This window comes from Lycium barbarum, chromosome 9 (assembly GCF_019175385.1).
Source record: "Lycium barbarum isolate Lr01 chromosome 9, ASM1917538v2, whole genome shotgun sequence".
NCBI lineage: Eukaryota > Viridiplantae > Streptophyta > Magnoliopsida > Solanales > Solanaceae > Lycium > Lycium barbarum.
In genome coordinates, this window is record NC_083345.1 from 13,491,141 (window position 1) to 13,517,583 (window position 26,443).

At 34.3% G+C, this 26,443-nt stretch overlaps 2 protein-coding genes across 2 annotated transcripts; one reads left to right on the forward strand and one right to left on the reverse strand.

Moving 5' to 3' along the window:
• Positions 1-4,789: 4,789 nt before the first annotated feature.
• Positions 4,790-9,509, reverse strand: LOC132611665 (uncharacterized). Its single transcript, XM_060326059.1, has 4 exons — positions 9,089-9,509; positions 6,432-6,733; positions 6,278-6,345; positions 4,790-5,714 (listed from the first exon to the last, which is right to left on the reverse strand). The coding sequence occupies exons 1-4, from the start codon at positions 9,507-9,509 to the stop codon at positions 4,790-4,792; spliced, it is 1,716 nt and encodes a 571-aa protein (XP_060182042.1).
• Positions 9,510-18,762: 9,253 nt separating this feature from the next.
• On the forward strand, positions 18,763-26,177 carry LOC132610991 (sulfate transporter 3.1-like). Its single transcript, XM_060325390.1, has 12 exons — positions 18,763-19,333; positions 19,762-19,969; positions 20,413-20,584; positions 20,797-20,862; positions 21,256-21,369; positions 21,610-21,726; positions 23,838-23,964; positions 24,360-24,646; positions 24,844-25,034; positions 25,302-25,387; positions 25,491-25,567; positions 25,833-26,177. Exons 1-12 carry the CDS (start codon positions 19,006-19,008, stop codon positions 26,022-26,024), a joined length of 1,965 nt encoding a protein of 654 aa, XP_060181373.1. The 5' UTR covers positions 18,763-19,005; the 3' UTR covers positions 26,025-26,177.
• Positions 26,178-26,443: the final 266 nt, after the last annotated feature.

Consider the following 26,443-nt stretch of genomic DNA (forward strand, 5'->3'; position numbering starts at 1 on the left):
TGTAAATGAGCCTAATGAAGCTAAATCAACTGTTAAAATGAAACAAGGGAGCAGGAGATTGACCCTTTTCAAGCGATGAGCTAATTAACGGCTATGGGAGAGATCTACCTTTTCTGAGTGACTGGTTAATGACAATAATCACTAAGCAAATGTCCATTATAAACTAATAATTACGGAGATAAAGCATGCTAAAAGCCGAAAAGCGCTTATTATAATAAATTGATAAAACTTCATCATAATTGGAAGTTCAATATAATTCAACCAAATCTAGGTCATAATTAGTGCTTGAAAATTGATCAAACAAGCCACGAAAGTTCAGAACCTTCTCTTTCATCGGATTTTTCTGTGGATTTCTTTGGATATTTCCTTGTTTAATTTAGCCAAAAAGCAGCCCGCATTATTATTATTATTATTATTATTATTTACTTTTTCATCTCATTTTAAATGTCTTTTAAGACTTGAACACGTTCATTAAGAAAACATCATGGACAAGGTGTAATTACCAAGTTTTATATTTATTTCTTATTGAGAAGTGCTACTATTTAAAAATTAGCACTATTAATCACCTTTTTTCCTTTTATTAGCAGGGGAAAATTTGAGAGAAGTGATCAAATCTTTCTTGATTTTTGAAAGTGATAGTTATTTTGAATTTTTTAAAAGATAAAAAGACACTTAAGATCAAAAGAATTGTCCCAAGATAAAAACACGGAAGGAGTTTATGTTATGTCTACTGATATATAGGAGAGTCAGTGTCTTATACTTTCTTTGTCATAAATTAACAGTCGCCTTAGATCAAAAGAATTGTTCCAAAATAATCGTCGCTTTAGGAATTCATGACTAAAGTTGATTTTCAACTATACTCTTAATATTAATAAGAATCCACATAGTAAGTTGAGAGTATTTGGCAAAGAAGCCACTTCCTTAGTTTAATTTGTAACAGGGCCACTCCTTTTTTTTTTTTTTTTCATTTTAGGGTTAAGGGTAGTAGTCCCGAGGTCACTTTATAATTTTAAAAACTTTGTAGTTCACAACTTATACACTTAAGTCCCCTTTCAATTATATTAAAGTATACAAAAGCTGCCTTCTCTCTCCTCAGCTCTTCCCAACTCCTGCTATAACAAAATTGAAGTGCACATCGGAATTCTCCCTCTCCCCCAGTCTTGGTAACGTTCTTGCCGTCCATTTCAGGTATTTTCTTTAATTTAGCAACTCCTCCAGAGCGTTTAGAGCTCCATTTTGCCATGAAAGTTGTTATTATTTGACGAACTCGATAGAACCTTAGTGTTCGTAAAGTTGAGATTTCTTTTTCAAAATCTTGGAAGTTTTGCCTGTTTTTTGCTAGAAATATGTGTTATTTCTGCTTATTTTGCTTGTTTCGATCTTTGTTTTTCTGTTTTTGCAAACATATCACGGTCTATTAATAGACTTTTGGTCGATTATTCTTGTTTTTTGTCGGGGCTGATCAACGTCACTGTATTATTTGTATATAGATTATAAAAAATGGCTAGATGTAGAGAAAGAGGAGGGCACATAATTCAAACCCGTTCTAGGGCCACATCTGACGATAAAAAAAGAAAAGGTAAAGAAGTTAGCCGAGAAGGTAAAAGAAGAAAAATTGTACAAGCTAAAAATGACGCATGCTCAGAGGAGAATAATGATGAGTATAGTGTCGAGGAAGGTGAAAGAGATGATCCCTACGTTTCTAAGGGGTCTGGTGGTGATGAAAATGATGATCCCTTGTCCTTGCCATATTGTGCAAAGACAATTAACGTTGACAAGTATGGTCTGATCAATTGGATGGATGATTACGAATCGTTTCCAGCAAAAGTTTCGGTTAGGAGTAGGCTGACATTGCTTGATGATTTTAAAAAAACCCTAAAAGATCAAAAACTTAGGAAAATGTTCAGGCATTTCTGTTTTGATCACTTTAGAAAAATATCAAAACACTTCAATAGATTCAATGGAATGTTGGTGCACTATATGGTTCTTCGTCATGTGCTTGAGAAGAAGAAGCGTGGGATGTGGTTCTTGGTGAATGACAAGCCTGTGTATTTTGGCATTAATGAGTTTGCTTTGATCACTGGTCTAAACTGTGGATCATATCCTAGCCGAACTAGAGAGAAAAGGGTACTTAAGAAAGGGGCGGGATTCTGCCCAAAAGTTTATCGCAATAAAAAGATTGCTACAGAAAACTATTGGTGGTGGTAAGAGGGCCTAGGCTGACCAAAGAGGAAAAGCTGAAATGTTGTCTTGTGTGGTTTGTGCACACAATATGGCTTGCCAAAGATGTGTCAAAGGGTGTGGAGCATGACCTGATAAAAATGACAAACGATTTGGAGTTCTTCAAGAGCTATCCTTGGGGAAAGGAATCATTTGAACTCACTTTGGACTATTTGAAGAACAAGATAGACATTCCCAAGTACCACCAAGTGTACGCAGAGAAAAGGGTTGCATCATATGCGCTCTATGGCTTCCCCTGGGCATTCATGGTAAATAATATAAACTACTGGTGCAGTAGAGTATAGACTGTGTCTTGTTTATTTTCCACTCAACTTTTATTTCTGTGATTAGAGGTCTGGGCATATGAAGCTTTTCCTACACTTGGAAGGAATGCTGGGAAATTAGAGGAGGTTCCTTTACCTATTCCTAGGATTCTTAGGTGGCACACCAAGAAAATGGAGCGATTCTTTGAAAGAGATCCATTTAAGAATAGAGTTGGAGTTGCTGAGGTATAAATTTTGAGTCTATTATTAATTTTTTAGCAAAAATATAAGCTTAATGTTAATGTTTTGTTTATTTGTAGATGGTGCACCTTTACCTCATCCCTACAGTGCGTGAGTCGGAGCAGGACTACATGAAAAATCTGGTGCAATATGATGATGATACTAATAATCTAATCATTGATGAGTTGAAGCGTGAACTTGAAGGCGTTACTGTTTTGATTACACCAAAACATTCCTCAAAGGCTTCTAGTAGGTCGCGGAAGGAGTCCGTGGAGCATTTTGATGAGGACTATACTCAAGAGGCCAAGGATAATCATTCGGAAGATGTTAGTGGTAATTCAGCTGCAAAAGATAATGTTGGTATTGGGACATCTACGGGTTATGCTGTACTAAGTGGGGGCCCATCAGTGCAGGTGGAGCATGAGTAACTAAAGCAACATCTGGAGAAGATTGAGGATTCTTTGAAGGTTCTTGTTGCTTATGGAGTCTTTGAAGCATCTGGAGAACAAGTAATGGTCCTCCTTGGAACAAGATTGTGCTTTGAGAACATTAGCTTATTGTCAAACTTATTGGATAGTAGTGTTACGATTGCCATTACTTGTTCTAAAGATCTTTGGATCATGTGTATAATGGATGGGGACTCTAATATGATGTAATCAAGTGTTAATATAGCGTTAAAATAGCATCAAGTCTTCCTTTTTAGGCAAATATTTAATGATTAAGGACCATTACTTGTTCTAAAGCTCTTTAAATCATGTGTATAATGGATGGGGACTCTCATATAATGTATTGAAGTGTTACTACATTGTGTAAATAGCATCAAGCCTTTTTATTTATTTTATTTTATTTAATTATAGCTTTTTTAGGTAAACAGTGGTCCTGGTTTATATATCACTATCAGTAGAGTATAGACTAACTATGTAATCTACAATATACTATACCCTTTGGCTGTTGTAAACTACTGGTCTATGATAGACCTATCCACGCTCCCTTAGATTTATGCAGTTTGGATTTTTTTTTTCTTTTTGAGTTTGGGGTTTGACATTTTTTATATTTTTTATTTTTAATTATTTTTACGAGCTTTACACTTGTGCCCATTCACCAGGCTTCTCATTCCAAAACAGTCCCCTTTTTTTATGTGGTCTATAATCGATCATCAACATGGACGTCTATAATAGACCATAAATTGTGGTTATTATCGATGTGGTATTTGTTTGGTTATTACTCCACTCAAAAAATAGCATTAAATCAATAGAAAGCAGAAAATATCAAAAGAACACAACAATCATAACAAACGCTGATTTAATTAATGCAGGCGGATTTACAAAAAAAAAAAAAAAAAAACACCCCCCAACAAAAATAAACTAAAAAACTACTAAACTAGGGGGATGGTTGGGGGGGGGGGGTGATCAGAGCATCGGGGTCAACACCCTCGAGCTTTAGAAGCACACGCAGCATGCGGATGGCAGCTTCCAACCGCTCACGATCCTCGCCGAGGCCTCTAAAGAGCCTCTGAAAATCATTCCTGAGGAGTAGCACCTCAGGATGTGATGCTCGATACTAGGGGTGACGGTTTGCATCTCTATTTCTTATCCTTCTCGGCATTTTTGATCAACCTTTGGGAGTGTTTTTGATGAAGAGTGATGAGATGAACTTTTCAAATAGGCTCAGGCGATTTATAGACTCATCGCCTCGGTTTACTGAACCGTCGGCCAATGGATGAGCGACGCGTGTAAATACGCATGGAGGTGGCGTTTAAATATGGATTTGATTAGACATAATCGCAGGCTTTTCGAATTTTTATTCGTGACGTTTGGCGGTTCGGCAGTCGCTAGGCTTTTAAAGCGATTAGAGATCATATACATGGTCTATTGTAGACTTGCTTCTAAGTTAATTGTGTACTGTACCTAGTAGATATATAGAACAGAATAGTGGTTTATTATATACCATTATACAATTGATTAATATTGAACTGACACTCAATTCGCTGAAATATTTATTTGAAAAACCAAGAACTGCAAAGTACAAGAAAAATACAATGAAATACATTGAAAACTACATCAAGTTCATCCCTCTCTATTTCGGCACGTTGTTCTCTTGTGGCCGCTTCCCTTGCAAAGTGTGCACTTGTTTCTCCTCCCTTTTACACGACCTCTGGGCTTAAAAGATTCCGCGATTCCAGGGATACGCTTTATTCCCTTCCTTCTAAGTTTGGGCTCATAAGGAGGTGGAGCAATGTACAGCTTTGCATACTTCTCAGGCACAACCCATTCAGACTCTGGAGGCACTACATTGATAGTTTCAGCAAATGTAAGGATGTAAGATTGAACTTTATACATCGGTGAAGAATACTTGTAGATGCTTGAACTATATCCATTTCCATACTTCAATCTCAAGGCTGCCATGGCATGAGCGCACGGTAATTTCACCAAGTCATACTCTCTACAAAAACATGTTTTGTTCAGTAGATTGACTTTGGCAGTTCTGCCACTGCCTATAACGGTGAACTCGTTGGCATCCCCATTTATATTACTGACAAACAAGGAATCGCCCTGAGTCATCTTTTCCCTTAACGTCATTTCAGCCGGAAGCACAAATATATTATTTGAATCGCCGATATCTGCACGCCTCTGCCTGAATATTTCAGCAAACCTCCTAGAAATGGAAGTGAATATGGCAGACACGGGGTACTCTCTTTCATTCCTCAACATTGAGTTAAGAGACTCGACAATGTTTATGGTGAGAACATCGTACCTGTTGGCTGGAAAATGTGTCCGGCTCCACTTTTCAAATCCAATCTCAAACTCAAGGCACTGAGTTGCTTCAGGGCTTTTATCCCTGAATTGCTGAAAATGTTCATCGAACTCCTCGTAACCATATGCCTTTGCTGCATTAAAGTATGCATGAAGAGAATCTCCACATCGGAAATTCTTTCGGAGGTTTTCAGAAAGATGCTTTATGCAAAGTCCATGGCGAGCATGCTCATATGTCCTGAAAATACCGTTTGCTATGTGTTATACCCTATTTTAACCGAATTCAAAATAGTTTACAACATCCCGATAATTCCGGGTTATTTAAAGTTAGGAGTCGCCAAGCTGTTGACGATTTAGGGTTGATCGATGATGAGTTTTAAGAAAAGGTGGGCCGGGTCGGGTGTTGGAGTGGGCTGGTCTGTTGGTCCGAAAATGTGGGTTGGCGGGTTAATGAATTTAAAGTATGGGCTGGTGGGGTTAATGAATTTAAAGTATGGGCTTCTAAATTAGATCAAATATATTATGTAGTTATAACAATAATAATAACGATAATAAATTCCATAATTAACGTTAATATATAAAATATGGGCAAAGTAATAATAGAGTAAAAATATTACCTAAGTTATACATAATAAGTAAGTAGCGATGTACGACGTATTAATACTTAACAATATTAATATAGTAGTAGAAATTATAATAAAGTAAGGGTAAAAATAAGATATTGATTTATTAATTGGAGTAAAGGAGGGGCAAAAATTGGGTGTCAACACTATGCTCTTGTGTTTATCAAAGATGATGCACAAGTCTGGTTCATCAGCGACTATAAACTTGAGTTGCTGGAAGAAGTAGGTCCAAGAATCATCACACTCCTTGTCCATAATGCAAAATGAAATAGGATAGACATGGTTCTCAGTATCCTGTGCGACGGCAGACAACAAGACACCCTCGTACTTGCCGTATAAATGTGTGCATCAACGGCAATAACCTTTCTCATGTGGGTATATCCTCGAATGCAAGCTGCGTAAGACACGAAGTAATATAAAAAGTTGTTGTCATCTGCAAGCCTGATGCAAATTCTAGAACCCGGATTTAGACTCTCAACCATGTAAGAATAAGCTGGTAAGCAACCATACCCGTGCAACGGTGTCCCCCTAACCCAGTTCTTAGCAATTATACCAGCCTTCCAACACTTCCAGTAGTTCGGTTTACAAAGAAACTCCCTGAAAACCGTCTTTTGGATTTCCTTTATCGATGGCCCTTTGTTTTCAAATATAGTCATTCATCAAGACTGATACAATGACATGTGACGAGGCATGCTTATTGTAACACCCCGTACCTTTAACGAAAGCTTTGACCATGATCCTAGACTTAGATAATCAGATAAAGAATGTGGGAATTGGAATTTCCCTGTTCAGTTGTGAGATGGTGGTTTATGCCCATGAACAGTGGCCGTTTTTCAGTTTACGGGCCGTAAACCAAGTCGTAAACTGGTACCAAGGATTTCTGAGCATTCTGGAATTTGGCAGTTGGATGCTATATGGTTAAATACGAACCGTATTTCAGTTTACGGCCCGTATTTCAAAATGTATTCGTAATTTAGGAAAACTTCCTTGATGAAAGTTTTAGATCATTGAAATACCTTTCCAACGGTATATTATGGGTGTCAAACGGACATCTGTGCAAAGAGTTATGGCCATTTTACTGAAGAGAAGCAGTGCAGTCCGTATTGCAAAATACGGCCAGTATTTTGCTGGACGTAAAGTGCAATTTTCGAGAACACTATATATTCGTCCATATCAGTTTAAGTCATTATTTTTCATTCCTTCAAACCCTAGAACGACCTCCTACTCTCCTCCATCATCAAGAAGACCAAGGTAAGTCTACTCTAATTATTCTAACTCAATTCTAACACCCATCCTTGTAATCTAAACAAGAAATTATCATTCTAAAACTAGGGTTTTCAAGAAAACCCATCTCAAGGTTCAAGAATTCAAGATTTTGGAAATCTTCTTCAAAGCTCAAGTCTTTAATTCAAGTTTTGGAGCGATTAAGGTATGTAGAGTTACTATCTACGTGTGAGAACATTATTGTTCTTCCCCACGCCTCATAATCCATAAATTATGATTCTCTACTAAAACTAGGGTTTCTATACCATGCTCATGATAACCTTAGGTCTATGTCCATGATTATATTATGTATGAATTGTTATAATTCCATCATTGAGTTCTTAATATTTGTTTATGAATATTGAGAATCCGTCCGTAATCCATGAAAACCCATATCTTGTATTCCATGGGTTCTTGCATGCATGTTTTTAAATAAAATGATTATTTCATGAATATCCTACATGTTTACAAGTTTTCATGCAACTATATTATATAATTACTTTCATGCTATGATACAAGATACATACATACTAAATACAAATTATTTCATGAAACCATATTTACAAGTTATTTCATGAAACCATGTTTACAAGTTATTTCGTGAAATCATGATTGCAAGACAAGTACAAGTTAATTCACGAAAGTCATAGGCTTCTTAGCCAACTATATTATGTTCATGTTTTTGGGAGTTGCACGAATTACCGAGAAGGCTCAGATAGCCTGAAACTATGTAGCCACCATAGGACAAGGATCGCTCCGTCCAGATAGGACGATACCTTAATTTTACACTGAATGGATCCATCAGGCATGATACCATCTTATACCCTGGCAAGGTATGAGGGCTCTGCTGGTCGCGGCGAGGACCAGACTCCACGTACCCACGTAGTGATATCACATGTCGGTTTATGAAATGCTCTCCCTACTTATCATGTTTTACTATATATATATATATATATATTACTCATGCTCATCCTCATTTTCATGTCCAGGTTTTCAGTTTCAGTTCTTATCATGTTATTCCTTGTCCCATGTTATTTCTTTCAGTTGCTTTACATACCAGTACATTCAATGTGCTGACGTCCCCTTTTATTGCCCGGGGGCCTGCATTTCACGATGCAGGTACTAATATACAGGACGACACATCTGCTCAGTAAGACAACATTCGTATCAGCTTATTGGTGAGCCCCATCTCATTCGGGGTTTAGTCAACTTTTGTTTTATGCTTAGTTATGCATCTGAAGGTATGCTGGGGGCTTTGTCCCAGTAAGTATGTTTTCCAGTCAGACTCATGATAGAGGTTTTATAGACTAGACAAGTCAGTTATGTCAGGCCAGACATTCGGAGTCGTATTGCCATTTTGGCTCATTCATGTTATTTTTGCACTCATGTTTAAACAAGTATTTTTATTAAGTATTATGACTTACTACGTTTTATAAAGGCTCATCATGCATTCACGTTATATTCCGCTCATGTTATGCCTCATGATGATTCAGCAAGCCATGTGGTTCGCTTGGTCACATGCAGCAAGGCACCGAGTGCCGTGTTTCTCCCAGGCCATAGTTCGGGGCGTGACACTTATGAAGGCTCGTAACATGTTCAACAGCACAAATGTGCTCCCCAACGTACTTGTAAATGCGAACCCTATCCGAGTTCTCATACTTACTACACCGCAACATCCAGCCACAATTAAGAGATGTGCATTCCACCTTATAGTATTTTATATTACTCTTTATCGGTACAAAACCGAACGGCCTCTTTATTGCAGCTTTCTTCAACAAATTTTTTAAATGTTCCTTGCTATAGAATGTTTTCCCGATGTAAAAATCAGTTCTATCATTGAAGACATAGTTGGTTTGTGATCCACTAGGCTGCCCATCACATTCTTCGACATTAATATCATGATCATTCGCATCCATTGAATGATCACCCATGCTCTCATTTTGCATTGAATTTGCATCGACTGGCTGCTGTGGGGGTAGGGGTGGTGCTGCTGATGTTGTCGATGCTTGAAACCTCTCAATAACATTTATTCTCAAAACAGGTCTACAACCATCAGCAGCAACATCAAGTATATACAATACCACATGCCTATCATTCGTTATGAAAGAATGGTGAGCTTTTCCCCTAGCGGGCATATTATACCCCATTTTAAACGGGTCAAAGCGGAGTACAACATATTGGTGATTCCTAATTATTTTTTAAGGAGTCACCACCTAATTATTTTAACGGTGAATTAGGACACCTATTTTAACTATATGAGTGCTAAAAGACTAAGTCCGATTAATAGTCTACTTAACTTAATGATTCTAGATAAGGGTTCTTAGTTATCTTAAAGGGAAGGGGTTAGGCATCCTTTAAGATCCGTTAATTACGGTTAACCGACCAAACTTAGGTTAATTAATTTAAGACTAGAAAAATACAAATATAGTATTTTAAATGTTTAGGAAAATAGCTTGTAAATATTATCAAGATGGAAAATATAAGAATGCTATTTAAATGAGATAATAATTTGCATAAAAGACTTTAGTTGTAAGTAAACCAAAGAAAGAGCGGGATTGTGCAACGTTTTATAAATATTTGAAATAACTCAGTGGCTAGCTTTGGTTAAATTAGGCACCTGGCGAAAACGAAGACTTCGAAACATTGAAAACTTATTTTTTTCTTTCAAAGATATACTAAAATATTTCGTGAAATGAATTAAGATATTTCCAGTATTATACCGAAATAACATCCCAATTAGCCTATCCGATTAAAAGCTCTCCTAGAATCATAAAAATGAACCAAAACATTTTGTTGTTATACCGAAATAAAACCCAATTAACCCACTAAGTTAGGTGTTCTAAGTAGTTAAATAATCACACATGAACACAAATAAATCAAGCAAAACATAAGATGTTGCTCTAAAATGTAGTAGGCTTTCTCGTTTTCTCCCCCTTTTTATATTGCTTCGACCCTGGTTGTTTTCCGAGAGGAGAAAGAGGAACCCGAATAGAAATTTAATCCCGATCGTCACTGAAATTTGTTTCAACCGAGTTTGATGAACTAGAAACACGAAGTGGGGCGACTCAATCATTTTTGATCTAGCGGCGAAATTGATTCTCATTTGAGACTCCTCGCAACTCCGGATGCCATGCAAAAAAAAAAAAATTAGAGCGGTGATAATATACACGATTTCATGATCGACAACCAACATAATATAAATTACAATTAGAACGCATCTACACCCATTCGCTACTAAGTACAAATATGCATGAATTAAGTATGCAACATGCACAAAGGGCCTATATTTATTTATGTAGAAAAGGAGAACTTATAGAGAAGAGAAAACAAGCCCAAACAGTGGACAGGCCCAATTAAAATGATAACAGCAACAAGGATGATAGCAGGCCCAAAACGTGTCAAAGCAACAAAAGAAAAATAAAGTAGGCCCAAAATAAAGTAGAGCAGTTTCAGTTTTCAGGACAAAATAAATGACTTATGTATACATTATGTATATTTGAGTATACTTCGTATATACACATTCATAAGGATGTTTAGAAGGTTATTATTGGAAAGCTTTTGCCCTCGTCTTCCCGATGTTGCACAAGTTCCAAGAGATTTCATGAATCCCAGGCATAGCTAACATCGGGGAGGGTTCAAGCTTGATCCATAATGACCAATCTAACCCCCTCATTAACGTGCTTAAACGAAAATGTACTAGTAATAGACGCACATATACATAATTTAGATACAACACACTTGTAATATATAAACAAGGCAGCACTTAGACATAGGCAAAATCAAAACAGTATAACATTTGTTGCATTTAGGCATGTACAGGATTGAGATAAGCCATGTTACTATCCATAAGATTTTAGACAGGACATATTTTATACATCTAGAGGCTTATAAGGTTCAAACAAGGGTACACTTGTAATAACATATATAGAGTTCAGACAAAATGTGCATTTGCAATTCACAAAAAACCTTCAGACCAGCCACATGTCTCATGTCTTAACAACACAAACAACTTCGATGTATTGAACTAACTGCCAGTCCTTTACAGCTTATAATAATACTTAAATCTATACTTTTAGTTTAATCACATGGAGAGGTAAGCAAACAGAACACAAAGTATTTTGTGTCATAAGTATGGAGACAACAGTCACCAGATCCCTTCACATGAACCAAAACAAAGCATCATGCAGGAAAAACATACCATTCTAACTCATACAATGTCCTCAAATGCACAAACAGATTCAAGTTTATCAAGGAATGATCATATGGAATGCAACTAGTATATTTATCATCCAAGCACATCACATAACTTTATTAGACTTAACAGGACGTGGATAAAAGTTTTCAGACATCAAAACTGATTTTAAATCCTTTTAAAAACCTTCAAAGCATGTTCTGAGGATTATAATACTGAACTAACAACAGACAGATGGTACCAGTCTCATACTAGGAAACAGGGCATACAAGGGATATACAAAGTCTTGGTCATCTTACTAATTCAAATTACATGTCATTTAGAAAACAACTCAATGCATTAGACACCACAACTCATAAATGGCTTTCATCTTAACTTAAGCCAGTATAGAGGTGTTTTAAAACAGTCAAAGGATTTGAGACATACGAAGGGGTGGGGTATGCCAAGCAGGGAATTTAGGCATTGCTTTAGTATATTCTTAACCAACGTATCAGGCAGTACAGCAGCAGGTCATTGGACTCACATTTAATACAACAAATAAAGTTAAAACATGGTTTTTAGTAGAGAAACATATAACTTCAACTCCCAATTAACTAGAAAGAGGTAACTAAAATTTAGAAACAAGATCATGATCAATTTTAATGGAACATGACATCATGTAAAACAGGCTGACTAACACACTTAAGTCATTTACAGTATTATTAGCTCATTTGACCAAGTCGTAACACTACATCCACCATAGTAATGGACTAACAGAACCAATACTCAAGCAAACAATAAGCTAAACTAGACTAATATATCCTTTGCAAACAGATTAAAAACCAACCACATCTGAACTCTACTACAGAATAATCAACTAACACAGGATACATGTTTAACATGGACAAATTACACAATGCTTAAAGACATGTTTAAACTAAAACAGGCTAAACTAACAACTAGCCATGCTTAACATAATAGGCTGTAACACATAAGATATACAAGAGTAAGTTTAAGATAATCTACAGGGCTAAATAAGCTAGACTAACCTAACATACTAAAGCATGTTTAACTGCTAAACAAAATTAAGACACAACATTTTTGTCTAATTATATTAGCACATAAACATGCTTCACAAAACCACAAACTGAACTAACACAGCAATATGCTAAATCATACACACAATGAACTAAGCTAACACATAATAACTAAGAAACTAAAAAATGCAAAAATAAAAGAGAAAAGGGGAATTAACGGACCTTCTTCGGGTGCAGCGAAGTTGGTGCGGGGTCTCCGATATACACTCGAACACTACGAATTACGAGCTTGCATGCCCTCAGATTCGGAGTAGTAGCAAGGACAAAAGAAAACAAAATGATTTAGTATTTTTTTTATGAATACCAAGAAATATTGGGCTGAAGAAAATTAGTGTTTTCAAAGGAAATCCAGGCGGCTAAAAAACTCCCTCCAAATGACTTAAGAAGCGATTATTTATAGGAAGATTTCTAGGATTTGCTGGGGTTCCAAATTTTAGACGGGATCTCTAGGTCAAAATGCTCCACCCCCAAATCCAAACGTTCGGATTTTTGGTGGATATTTCAAACGCCCGATCAGAAAAGCAAGAAGGAGACAAAATCCCATTAAAACTTTGTACTCGAAAATCAAAAGGGACTGATAAAAGAAAAGATTTAAACTTACAAACGGACAAAACTCATTAAGGCTTCAGATCGAAACAAAAGCAGAAAGAGGAAGAAACGCCTCTTCAACGTTGAACCCTGACGGAGCATTATTTATCTTTCTCGAATTAACTGTGCATGACCTGCGGGAGCGAAAGGGCTCTGCAATTTCACCATTTTTGTTGAGAAGAGAGGAGGGAGAAGAGAGAGGGAGAAGAAAGGGGGCGACTGAAGAGGTAATGAGTCATTTAGGTTTTTTAGGAAAAGAGGTATGGGCCGGGTCGGGTCAATTTAGACGGGTAATGGGCTGGTTGTTGTGGGCTGGTCCGAAAACCTTTGGGTGATTGGGTTCAGATTTGGGCTCAAAATTTGGCTGATGAAGGAACCAATTTGGGCTTCTAAATTTAAATAAAAGATTTTCATCCATTAATTATATATTAACGTGTGCTAAAATATTACTTACTATAAAATATATAAAATTATACGACGTCGTAATAGCCGTGCGATAATATTTTTAAAGTTTAACAGTAAGTAAATGCTATTGTTTAATTGCATAAAATAAATGTGATGTGTGTGTGCATAAGACGGTAAATAAAATGTTAAAAGTGACCATAATGCAAATCATAATAATAATGGTAAATATAATAGTAATAATAATAATAATAATAATAATAATAATAATAATAATAATAGCGATAATGATAACGATAACAACCGTAATAATAATGGTAATAGGCAATGACTATAGTTGGATAATAACAAAAACGACGGTATCAATTAAAATTATGGTAAAGTATAAACGACTATTCTTAAGCTATCGAAACATATTAGAAACGCAAATAAATATTTGGAAGAAAGGTAGAACAAAATTGGGTGTCAACAGGGCAGACCATTAATCATATAACTAATGCGCAAGTCGCTGGGCTCACAATCTAACTCCCCGCTTTCCTTTATGCTCACAACCAAATGGTTATACGTACCATTGCGATGCACGGCGATCGGCACTGTCACCTTGCTCGCAGAATTCCAATTCCAACATTTTGGGGTCTCCACCCATTCACCCATGTAATCACCACCTACTATAACATATTCTCCAATCGACGTCATACTAAAGATATACTAGACTATTGCTATGGTCTATAATTGGTCGATGACTAGACTTACAACAGTACCAGATCCAGACCAAAAAAAACAGCAGGGATACAACTCTTTGAATGAAGAATTGACTCCACAAGAGGATTTAGAACCCAAAACGAACTCCACTACTAGTAGACGCGGACAAAATTTGCACCTGATAGTTGAGTTTTGACAACAATGGTGAAAATAATTAGAGCTTCTTTTCAATGATTTCTAAGAGGTTTAAGTTACAAGGATTGAAGTAGGGAAGAAATCCGTCGTTTGGGACTTATTTTCATATGAAAAGCCAAAAATTTGACCGGAAACGGGATCGAAAAAGTGCAAAAAATGGGGAGCTTCAACTTTCGAGTTTTTTGGGGGAACAAAAAAATTTCGGCTGCTCCAATTGGGGTAATTAAATGTTGGTGGTTGGGGGGCTGTTTTGTATTTTTTAAAACTGTGGGTCTAGGGTTGACAACTTGGTAGACTTCATTTGATGATGTCATAAATAGTGGCTTTTTAGCCAATTCTTTGAGACTTATGGCCTTTTACGTGTTGAGAGTGGCCTTTTAGCAAACCCCCCTAATAAGTTTCATACTCCTTTTCCAAAAAAGATAAATAGGAATGATTAAAGCCTATATTTAGAGTGTATATAACATTTTTTTTTGGAGTGATTTTCTGAAATTATCCCAGATTTTCTTTTTTTGTCCCTTTTCTCCCCCAAAATTAAAGGAGTGAGAAAAAAGAGCTAATTATTGCAACTAATATCTAATTTAAAATTCTAGAAGACAACGAGTGCAAGCTAAGGCTTGATCTATATAAGCACTCACATTTATATATAGTAGTAATGGATGAAGTTTTTGTTTGGATATATATAGTAAGGACTTATTCTGTAGCTGCGATCCCAGACATCCATATTGCTCTACAACCTAATTAAATTATTATACATTCCACTAACAATAATTTATTAAATAAAATTTTATTGAAACTGCTCAACGAGTAATTTTTAATAGTAGCTTTTTCGATTCTTGTCTATGTGAAATCCATTTATCTGGGGATAACATCACCTTGGTATAGTAACAACCTTAAATATCAGGAGCCAACTGTTTTATAACAATTAAAAACGTTCTTCAAAGAAATGGTAAAAATCAAATTATTATATCTATGTAGATTAGCTCTTGATCGTTACTCCTTCCATTATCTTTTACTACTCCTAATTTAACCTACTTCCTGATTATTGTGCAATATTTTTCCTTTATAATACTTAGTTGTTACAAAAATTTATCAAATCACAATTTTTTTATGAATAATAATCAAGTTAAAATAGTTGTTACAAAAAATAATAATAAAGATTATAAGAGTAATATTATAAATCACAAGGGAAGTTAGTTTTATGAAATCAAACTTGAGGGGAGGTTTATGAAATTATCCGGTTAGTTTTCTACTATAAGCCTATAATGACTTTGTAGATAAAATGGTCTAACTTGAGTGACTTTGTTTGATATAAAATGAACATAAGTGACTTTAGCAAGCAATTTACTATACTTGAATGACTATATGAGCCCGTTTGGATTGGCTTATAAAGTTGCTTATAAGTTGTTTTCAGCTTTTTTGAGTGTTTGACTGGTCAGCTTAAAGTCATTTTGTGCTTAAAATAAGCTTAAAAAAATAATTTGGCCCATTTGACTTAGCTTATCTAAAGCAGCTTATAAGCTGAAAACAGCTTATAAGCCAAAAAAATAAAATAAGTTAGACTACCCCAACTTATTTTTATTAGCTTATAAGCTGTTTGTAGCTTATAGGCATAAGCCCATCCAAACAGGCTCTATATGAAGTTATCCTGTTATATATGGTGACGATGTAAATAACTTTGACATCATCATTTTAACTTATTCAATTAATAGTATTTTCTAGCTTGTTGAAGAGTATCCTAGTAAACTCAATTTGATCGTGTGAAAGAATCTATACACTGTCAGTAAACACAACTTATACTCAGATACTAATCACACAATCTTTGAAAGCATCAGTCATCATCCAAGTAGCTAGGAATTTATCTAAGTGTACTTTTAGCCTAATTGATGAAAGAAACCAATTGAAAATGAGTCGTACATGGCTATATCTTCAACATTTTATTTTAGAGAAACTTGACTATCACCATCTTTAATTTTATTTTATTAGAGTATTATTAGCCAGTAAGAAAAGATACAAAAGAGGCGAGTTAAAAAAAAAAAAAACTTATTCTCAATTAACTACTTTAATTTCTGATTTTCCAAAAAAGTACTGAAAGCAAAAAATTATTATATACTACATCATGATCAACTTGTAGCTCCTACTTGATTGTCACATGAAACACACATTGGTTAGCTAATGCTTTTTCAAGCAGATGAGTTTGCGTTCGGGTTTTTCTATACACGCTTCAATTATAATTCATATAATTCTAGTACTAGTAAGATAAATTTATTTTTGTGAAGATTGATATTTGTTAATATAAGGAAGATAATCTTATCAGAAGATCCGCTCTCATTAAATAACTAAAACTCCTCGTTATTTGTACCATATCAATTCGAAAAAGAAGTAGGATATGGACAAGATTTGAGGATTGGATATGTAGATATATGTTTGAAAACGCCTGGTTAAATAACTAAAAGTGAACTCCATTTGTACAATCAAGTTACCATAGAGATTTAACTTACATACAAATAATTGAATATCATTCTTATTTATCTTCAATTGATGGATCCAGATCCATTCAGAAATTCCACATCTTTGATAAAGTAATTTTTGGTAGAGATACTATCATGGATGGTCACTCAACTCCCGCACTATCAAAGGTTATTGTGGGGTTACAAGTACTTTTATATCTTTAACCAAAATTTTCGGTTCGAACTCTAGGAACGGAGTTGTCTTTGATAAGGAGCAATTTACCTTCAAAGAGAAATTTTTCAGCGCGAATTTATATTAGTCAGGCCTCAAAGCAGCACCAGACATCGTGTTGAAAATAAAAAAAAGCTCAACTTTCACTTTATTGTATCGAAATCACTAATTTATTTTTGTGTCCACGTAAGTATTTTGAATAGGAGGTAGGCAACAAAATATTGAGATCTAAAATCTACTTGATGCATTATGTAAAGAGGCAACGTAAGACCTTACACTTGGCTGGAATACCATTAAGGTTGTGGGTAGTTAAGCTGTTGACTAGTTGCCACGTGTCACTCCTCTTCTTGAGCTCCTTTGTGCCACCTAGTATCAAACGCGAAATCAGAATTTAAATTTTAAAGATAGCAATATCATGAATTGGTAATAATATTCTCAATTTAATTTCTATTAAATGAGTTTTATATAAATGTAAAATTTAGCTACAACTACTAAATTCGGCTGAGAGGGAATTAAAATTAGAAAATAAGATTTTAAAAAGGTGAAAATTAATATAGCAATCTATAGTGGTTGTAATTTCTACAAACGACAGGAATCCCGCCAAAGACACTCGCATTTTGTTCCTTCCTTTCTACGTAGTCAGTAGTCACTATAAAATTATTCGTTTTTTGTTTTTGTTTTCCACCTGTATACATATTGGAACCCGACTAAATTCGAATTCGCACCGCATAGGGCCCATTCAGGGAAAGTGCTCCCTATCAAGAATTTTTTCATACCCAGAACTCAAACTCGAGACCTCTGATTAAGGGAAAAGCACCCCATCGCTGCACCACATCCTTTGGTGGTCACTATAAAATTATTTGCTTATTCAATTGAAAGTTAATCTATGATGCACAGTTGAAGGTACAACGTTGTTTGTCATGTGGATCGTCGATTTTCTTAACAAGAAATTGTAGGAGGTAGAATGTCTCCACCTAAAAAATTCACAATGTGCACCAGTTATTTGATCAAAGGTGACATCAATATCTTTTTCTTTTCACCATCCGAAATTCAGAATCCATTAACTCGACTAATTTGGATTCGAGTCACACCAAATTACTTAAAAGAAATTTCTTTATTTTCAAAGCTCTGAATTCGAGATCTCTAATATTTCTCTGTCTTAATTTTTATGACACTTTTTGTTTTTCGAGAGTCAAATAAGAAAATCTTTTACCGTAATTTATTCGTATGCCCTTTAAATATTTTAAATTGTAAATTACTCTGACTTATAGTACTTTTTATTTAGTTTCTAAATATGTAAATTATTTTTCAAAAAATTTAAAGATTGTATGTCTAATTTCATAGTCAAAATAAAGAAGTTTGATTCTCAAAGTCAGCAATGTATCGTATAAATTGAGACGGAGGGAGCATTAAATAAGGAAATTTCCTTCGTCACACCATACTCTTTGACGATGAAAAAGCAATTTCATGGAGATATCATATTTCTAAGTGTCCCATCAAAAACTCTCACCTTATGTTAGCTCAAAGATTCACAATACCGTTCCCCCAACTCCTGAGGATCGACCCACAACAAAAGAAAAAAAATTAAAAGTTTTGAAAAAGGGAAAAAGGCACTCCCCACCTCCCCTCTTGGCCCTCTATATATAGACATCCTTCAAGTCCCAATGCATAAGAAACCAAAACCAGTACTTTCTTATTTACAACATCAATTTCTTTCTCACTGAAACTCACATTATAAGTAGCCAAGTTCTTGGTGATCTTAGTCATCAGTTAATCTTTCTTTAATTAGTACAAAACTTTAGAATTATGGGTAATGCTGACTTTGATCAATATTCCCATCATCATCAAAGAGTTGAAATTCCACCACCAAAGCCACTATTGAAGACACTCAATTCTAATGTGAAAGAAACATTATTTCCTGATGACCCCTTTAGGAAGTTCAAGAACCAGCCACTTTCCAAGAAAATTTCTTTGGGTTTGCAGTATTTTGTGCCAATACTAGATTGGGCTCCTCGTTATAACTTTCAGTTTCTTAAAGCTGATGTTATTGCTGGAATCACAATTGCTAGTCTTGCTGTTCCTCAAGGAATAAGCTATGCTGGCTTAGCTAACTTGCCTCCAGTTATTGGACTTTGTAAGTTGCTAGTATTTTGATTTTTCCATGGAATCCATCCATCTTAGTTAATACAAAAATGTAAATATTTTATTTTACTCGATATCTTGCTTCTAAGTATATATAAGGCTAGCCTCCTTTAAAGTATAAATTTAACTTCTATACTAACAGCATAAAAGAAATTTTATGCAATCAGGTTAGTGAAAAGTTAGGCAGACAATCTACTATACAATAGTTGTTATGACGGATAGTGTCCGTGTATATAAGGAGTTAAATACTTAAAATATGTGTAACAAAAATAACTTTACTACGTGTCTTGATGTCTAAGTTACAAAATGATAGTATACATCGAGTCCATGTAGCACGTACACGGCACAATTACTAATTACTAAGACGTTTGGTTAATTTTTATCGTCCTTGATTTGGATATAAATTGGATTATTTTGCAGATTCAAGCTTTGTGCCACCAATGATATATGCCATGTTGGGAAGTTCGAAGCATTTGGCAATAGGGAATGTGGCGGTTCCATCACTTCTCATTTCTGCAATGCTTGGGAAAGTAGTTAATCCTCACGAAAATCCCAAGCTTTATCTACAGTTGGTATTCACTGCTACTTTCTTTGCTGGAGTTTTCCAAGCTTCATTAGGCTTGCTAAGGTCAGTGTAAATATATAGTATTTCTCTCTATATATATATTTTAACTTGCTATAACTGATAACTTGTCTTAACTATGTTTTTAAGTTATTAATCCTACATATTACCTGTATTTAGTTTTTAAGTGGGGAAGGATATACGTTTTGTAAATACAGATGTTTATGCTAAATTTGCATTCATCGTCACATATGAATATGTTTATGGCATACTTTGTATTTGATAGACATAATATCGTGGATCCAACTCTACTTATAATTCTGCAATGATTATATATATATATATATATATATATATATATATATATATATATATATATATATGAACTAAATACTTAAAACACTATAGTTTTGAAATTGATTTCACAATAACTAACATATAAGATTATAATAATGCATGGTTTAATTAACTAAAGTAATTTTCTCTTGTTTTTTTTGATGATCATATAGGCTAGGATTTATAGTGGACTTTCTGTCGCACTCAACAATATTAGGGTTCATGGGTGGAGCAGCCACTGTTGTGTGCTTACAGCAGCTCAAGGGAATACTTGGGCTCGTTCATTTTACCCACCAAACTGATATTGTCAGTGTCATGTGCTCCATCTTCAGCCAAATGCACCAGGTACATCCTTTACTCTTTCCTTTTTTAAATATTAATACGACCCTCTCCGTCTTATTTTATGTGATGCACTGACTTGGATAGGCTAAAATGGAAAAAAAAACACGTAATATAAATTGAGACAGATATAGTATGTTTTCTTTTTCATTCCTAGTCTAAAACGTTGTTTTCTTTTTCATTCTTAGTCTAAAATGTTCTTTTTCTAATTTGTGCAGTGGAGATGGGAAAGTGGAGTCCTAGGTTGCTGTTTCCTCTTCTTCCTCTTGCTGACCAGATATTTTGTAAGTAAATTAATTTAAAATTCGAACTCGCTTTCGGTCTGTTAGAATATTGATAGTTTAACCATAGAACAAGTATGTTGCTGTACTATTGTGTTACATGTCTTTAAATCAACTTTTCATTCGAATATATGATAAATATGACACTATTTATCAGGCATGTGATAAGTTATTTATGAAGTTTATACTTTCCCAAGTAAAGCTTCACCAATTATGATTATAAACTCAAGGACTTGTTATGTTTAAATATTTAATTCTAATGGTTCCTAGCATTTTTAATTTCCGCCATATTCAATTGCTAAAAATCTCACTATTTCATATTTCTGTTGTAATATTTTTCATTTCGAGTTCACTATATTAATTTACTAATATGGACTTGTCGTCTACCATGTCTAGAGCAAAAAGAAGCCAGCTTTCTTTTGGATAAGTTGTATGGCGCCTCTAACATCAGTGATTTTGGGAAGTGTTCTTGTTTATTTGACCCATGCTGAAAAAAATGGCGTTCAAGTGGTAATAATTCTCCACATTCGAAATTAATTAAATTTATATATCTTTGTACTATTTCAGTACTGTTAAAGTTTATATTTATCTCTAATGCATGTGCACATAAGTATAAGTGAGTAGTGACGGTCACATGCATATTGTTCCCTTAGGATGATTAAAATTGTCTTACTGATGTTTTTTGTATTATAAGGCAGTACATGCGGCTAATTAGTTAGTGAATATTTTTTTTGGACTTTTGTTTCCCAGATTGGGCACTTGAAAAAGGGGATAAATCCACCATCGTATTCTGAACTGGCATTTAGCTCACAGTATCTTACAACTGCCATTAAGACTGGAATCGTCACTGGTGTCATCGCCTTGGCTGTGAGTACATACAATTGTTAATACTTAATAATTCCTTTTTTTTCAATTTCACTTTTTTTTTTTAAATTACATATTTTATAGGACACTAATATAGATTGCGGATTCAACATTCTAAACTTATAGGATTTGAATTTAGGATAGGACAACAACTGCATTCGTGTTAGATAATTTACACATGAGTGATTTCTTAATATACAAATATAGAGTTTAGGTCAAAGTTAGTGAATTCTATCGAATTTGTAACTTGGGGTGTAGATCTGTCCCGTTTTAGTTAGATCTAAGACCTTTTGATTTGCATTGAATTCTCATGACCTCATTCTTCTATCGCTTGGAAGATATTTGGGGCAAAAAAACAGAAAGCAGAAAAAGAAAATAGACGGCAAAGGTCCTAAATTATGCATGAAGAAACGAACATAATGACATAGTAGTCGAAAAAAACATTATGAGTTATGAGCATTAGTCCAAAGTCGAAACATGTACTCACCTTTGTCATTTTATAGTACACACGGCTTTGGTGACTCGTTGACTTTACAAGTCAACAACTACCAGCCTTTAGTTTCCAGGAACCACAATTTCATTTTTTTTTTTTTTTTAAAAGTTTAACTTATATACAATGGGTGTAACACTATCAGATGATCAAAAGATATTTGTAGCCCTCCATAAAAAGTTGAATTTGTCAGTGATAGAACTAGAAATTTATATATAGGAATTTAAAAAAATAAAATGAATGTCATATATAAGAGTAGCAATATTTGACCCACTTTATCACTTCACTAGAGTTTTTCCTCATATCAAGGAAACTAGTTACACGAGGGCCGTACTAAGCTCGGGCCCAAACTCAAGATATAAAAGTAATATCAATATTTTTTCAGTATTTCTTAAGTTTTAATTTCACTCATAATATTTCATGTAACAAAATTTTATGTTAGTTAAACATGGTGATTTAAGCTTAGTTTTAGACAAAATTAAGGGAAAAAACTAAATTCGAACCTCAAGAATCAATCTAGCTCTTCATATATAGTTCATGCTTAGAAAATATTAATTATAAGTTAAAATTTCTTTATAGTACTTTTATTTTAACTTAAAATAATAAGTTGATCTAATTCAATTTAGCTTTAAAATTTAGTCAAATTGATTCTGGGAAAATGAAAAATGCCACATAAATTATAACGGGAGCAAGAGTAATTAGTAAGATCTATTAAATGCTCCAGTTGAAAATGATAATGTGGCTCCATAATTGCCTAAATTTTGTTATTATATAATGACAAATGATGTAAAAGGTAATCTAAATCCTTTCGGTTCATATTATCTTGTGTTTTTAGCTTGGTACACCCCTTAAGAAATCACTTATCCCTAGAAAGTAAGAAGCGTTTCACTAAATTACCTTGGTTAAATAATACCAACTTAATATGATTTTTTGGTTATGTAAAAATTCACTTATCCAAATAATGATAAATTTGGTCAAAGAAATTATTAATACCTTCTCGATTATGTAATGAAATATTTATTCGAACTAAATATAAGAGCTAAAAATACAACATAATATAAATAGAAGAAAATAAAGGGCAAGAAAAGCTTCCGAAAATATTACTACAATTCAATATATACCCAATTACATAGACCCACATAGAAATGGACTTAAGGGGGGGGGGGGGGGGGGGGGTGAGCCCAAAAATTAAAATAGACAAGAAAAAGATAAAGCAAAGTCAAGTGTAACAACACCATATATAGGATGAAAATTCTTGTGAGGACTACAAAAAGTTCTCATTCTCCCTTATATATAGTAGTAATTTACCAGCTTTATATATATAGGAGTAACACAATATGTGTATTTCTGCCCAATTTAATTTCAATTAAGGAGATTCAACTAAATCTTGTTGTTTCCGCTTAGCTCGCTACTGAGATTTGCAATCTTAAAAATAAAGCAATTGAAGACCAGTAAAGTTGCACACTTATAACTCGTATCTTTCTGAAAAGGACTTGAAAAGCAATAGTACATGAAGTATTAATATTACCAACAATATTTTGTTCCATTTTATTTTTACAATACCAAATCACATTATTTGCTTATTTTATTTACTATTTTCGACTAATGAGATTAAATATTACAGGAAGGAATAGCAGTAGGAAGGAGTTTCGCCATACTGGAGAACTATGACGTTGATGGAAACAAAGAAATGATTGCCTTTGGGCTGATGAACATTGCTGGTTCTTGCACCTCTTGCTACTTAACCACAGGTACTCTTTCACCAAAAACTAACATCTTTTGGCCCAATCCAACCTATTCAAGAAAACACAAGCCCATCGGGGATCATTACATTTTTAGCCAACCGGCTAAAAAATTTTACCCATCTAGGCGTAACTGTTTATAGTCGTCACCAGTGAATACTCAATGTATAAAAAGTGTATAATCAATACATAATTAATGTATATGCACTAAATGTATACATAGTAAACACCTCATACTGGTTAAAGTTTGTGAAAAAACAATAAAGATGAGAAATTAAGTTAAATAGCCGCTCAACCAGAAAATAGCGGGCAGATGTATAATATATGTATATTGGTGAGCGGATGCAAACATCTTTGAATATAGTCCGGCTACTTGCTTTGCTTAATCTTTCTCTTTCTTTCAGGACCATTTTCGCGAACCGCTGTGAATTCCAATGCAGGATGTAAGACAGCAGTGTCCAACATAGTAATGGCAACAGCAGTAATGATAACATTGTTGTTGCTTACACCATTGTTCTATTACACACCCCTTGTTGTTCTTTCCTCCATTATAATTTCAGCCATGCTAGGCATAATTGACTACAATGCTGCTATCCACCTTTGGAAAGTTGACAAATACGATTTCCTCGTATGCATTAGTTCCTACATTGGAGTTGTCTTTGGTAGTGTTGAAGTTGGCCTAATAGTCGCGGTAAGTAGCTTAACATATTATAGCAGATTATTTATCATCTTTTACATAGAGTCATCCGCAATTACCTTTGTCACCTGATTGTGGTGCCAAAAACTTGAACTTTTTCAGAAAAAATGAGTTTGTAGATGTTCTGAAAAATGTGCTTATCAATTGAATGTTTCCACTAATGGTGACTATGTTTTTTATGTGTGTTTCAGGTGGCAATGTCCTTACTTAGGATACTTCTCTTTGTAGCAAGGCCTAAGACATTTGTTTTAGGTAAAATACCTAATTCAATGACCTATAGAAGCACTGAACAATATTCAGCAGCAAGCAGTGTTCCTGGAGTTCTCATCATTCACATTGATGCCCCCATCTATTTTGCAAATGCAAGTTATTTGAGGGAAAGGTAACTAAAACACTCACATTTGCAATTCAATTTAGTGATAACTTCAGCACAATAACGATGAAATAGCACCTACGGCCACTTTCGGGTCCAATTTTTTGAAAAATAGCCACGGAGTTTCAAATTACAATGTTAAGACTTCAAGATATTTTTGTAGCTCCGTGACAGTGACTATTTTTCAATTACAAAGGCTGAAAAAATCGTTATTTGTGAATTTATCCCATACTAACGTGCTAATTATACTAAACTATGGACTTCAATGTGTTTTAGAATATCAAGATGGATAGATGCAGAAGAAGAGAAGCAAAGGACATCAACAGAGATCGAGCTGCAATATGTCATATTGGATATGAGTGGTAAGTGTTAATAATTCAAGATAAAAAAAATTGTCAATAAATTCTAATTGAATTTGTTTCTCTTGTTAATTTTTGAGTGCTGACATTAATCCTTCAAATGCAGCTGTTGGAAACATTGATACAAGTGGAATTAGTATGCTTGAGGAAGCGAAGAGAATTGCTGATAGACGATGCCTTAAGGTATATTTCTTTCCTATATATAGTTGCAAATAAGACAAAAATTTCAAGAAATTAACACAGTATTACATTTTTTAATAAATTATAGTTGTCTCTACGAGGAAAATTTAGTGGCTAATAAATCACAATTCGAATTTCAGTCATGAGTTTTGAATCAAGTGACATCTTATCAACTGCTGCTTAATTGATACTTAATTCTGTTTTGCCGTTAACTATGATATAAATTTAGTACTAATTATGGTTTACTAATCAATCGTGGTTAATATAGGTTTTATTGGCAAATCCTGGAGGGGAGGTGATGAAGAAGCTGGACAAGTCAAATTTCATTGACACAATTGGCAAAGAATGGATCTATTTAACAGTTGGTGAAGCTGTAAATGCATGCAATTATATTCTTCACACTTGCAAGTTCCAATCCAAGAGAATTGATTCTTCAGCAACTCCAGATGATAACGTATAATGATCCCATTAAAATAATCAAAGTGTATTAGTATTAATTAATTAATTAATTAATTTCTCTTTACTGTTTCACCAAGTGAAACATTTACCCTAATGCAATTTTGTAAAATTCATATATCTGTGTAAGTTATTGGAAGTTGCTACTATTGTGCTCTCTCTTGTCCAAGAAATATTGCAACACTTCATCTGTTTCAAAAAGAATGAAGAGATTCTAAGTACAATTATCAAATGCTCTAATTTCTATTTCAATTGGGATGTCCTTTAACTTTTTCTAAAATAAAAGTCTACATATGCAAAAACTATATAAAGTATTATAGGTTACGGTTTTTATAAGTATTTTACAATTTATAAAACTATAAACAAACCATTTAATAATTTACCTCTTTAAATAGTAGTTGTGTCACATACAATGAGACAGAC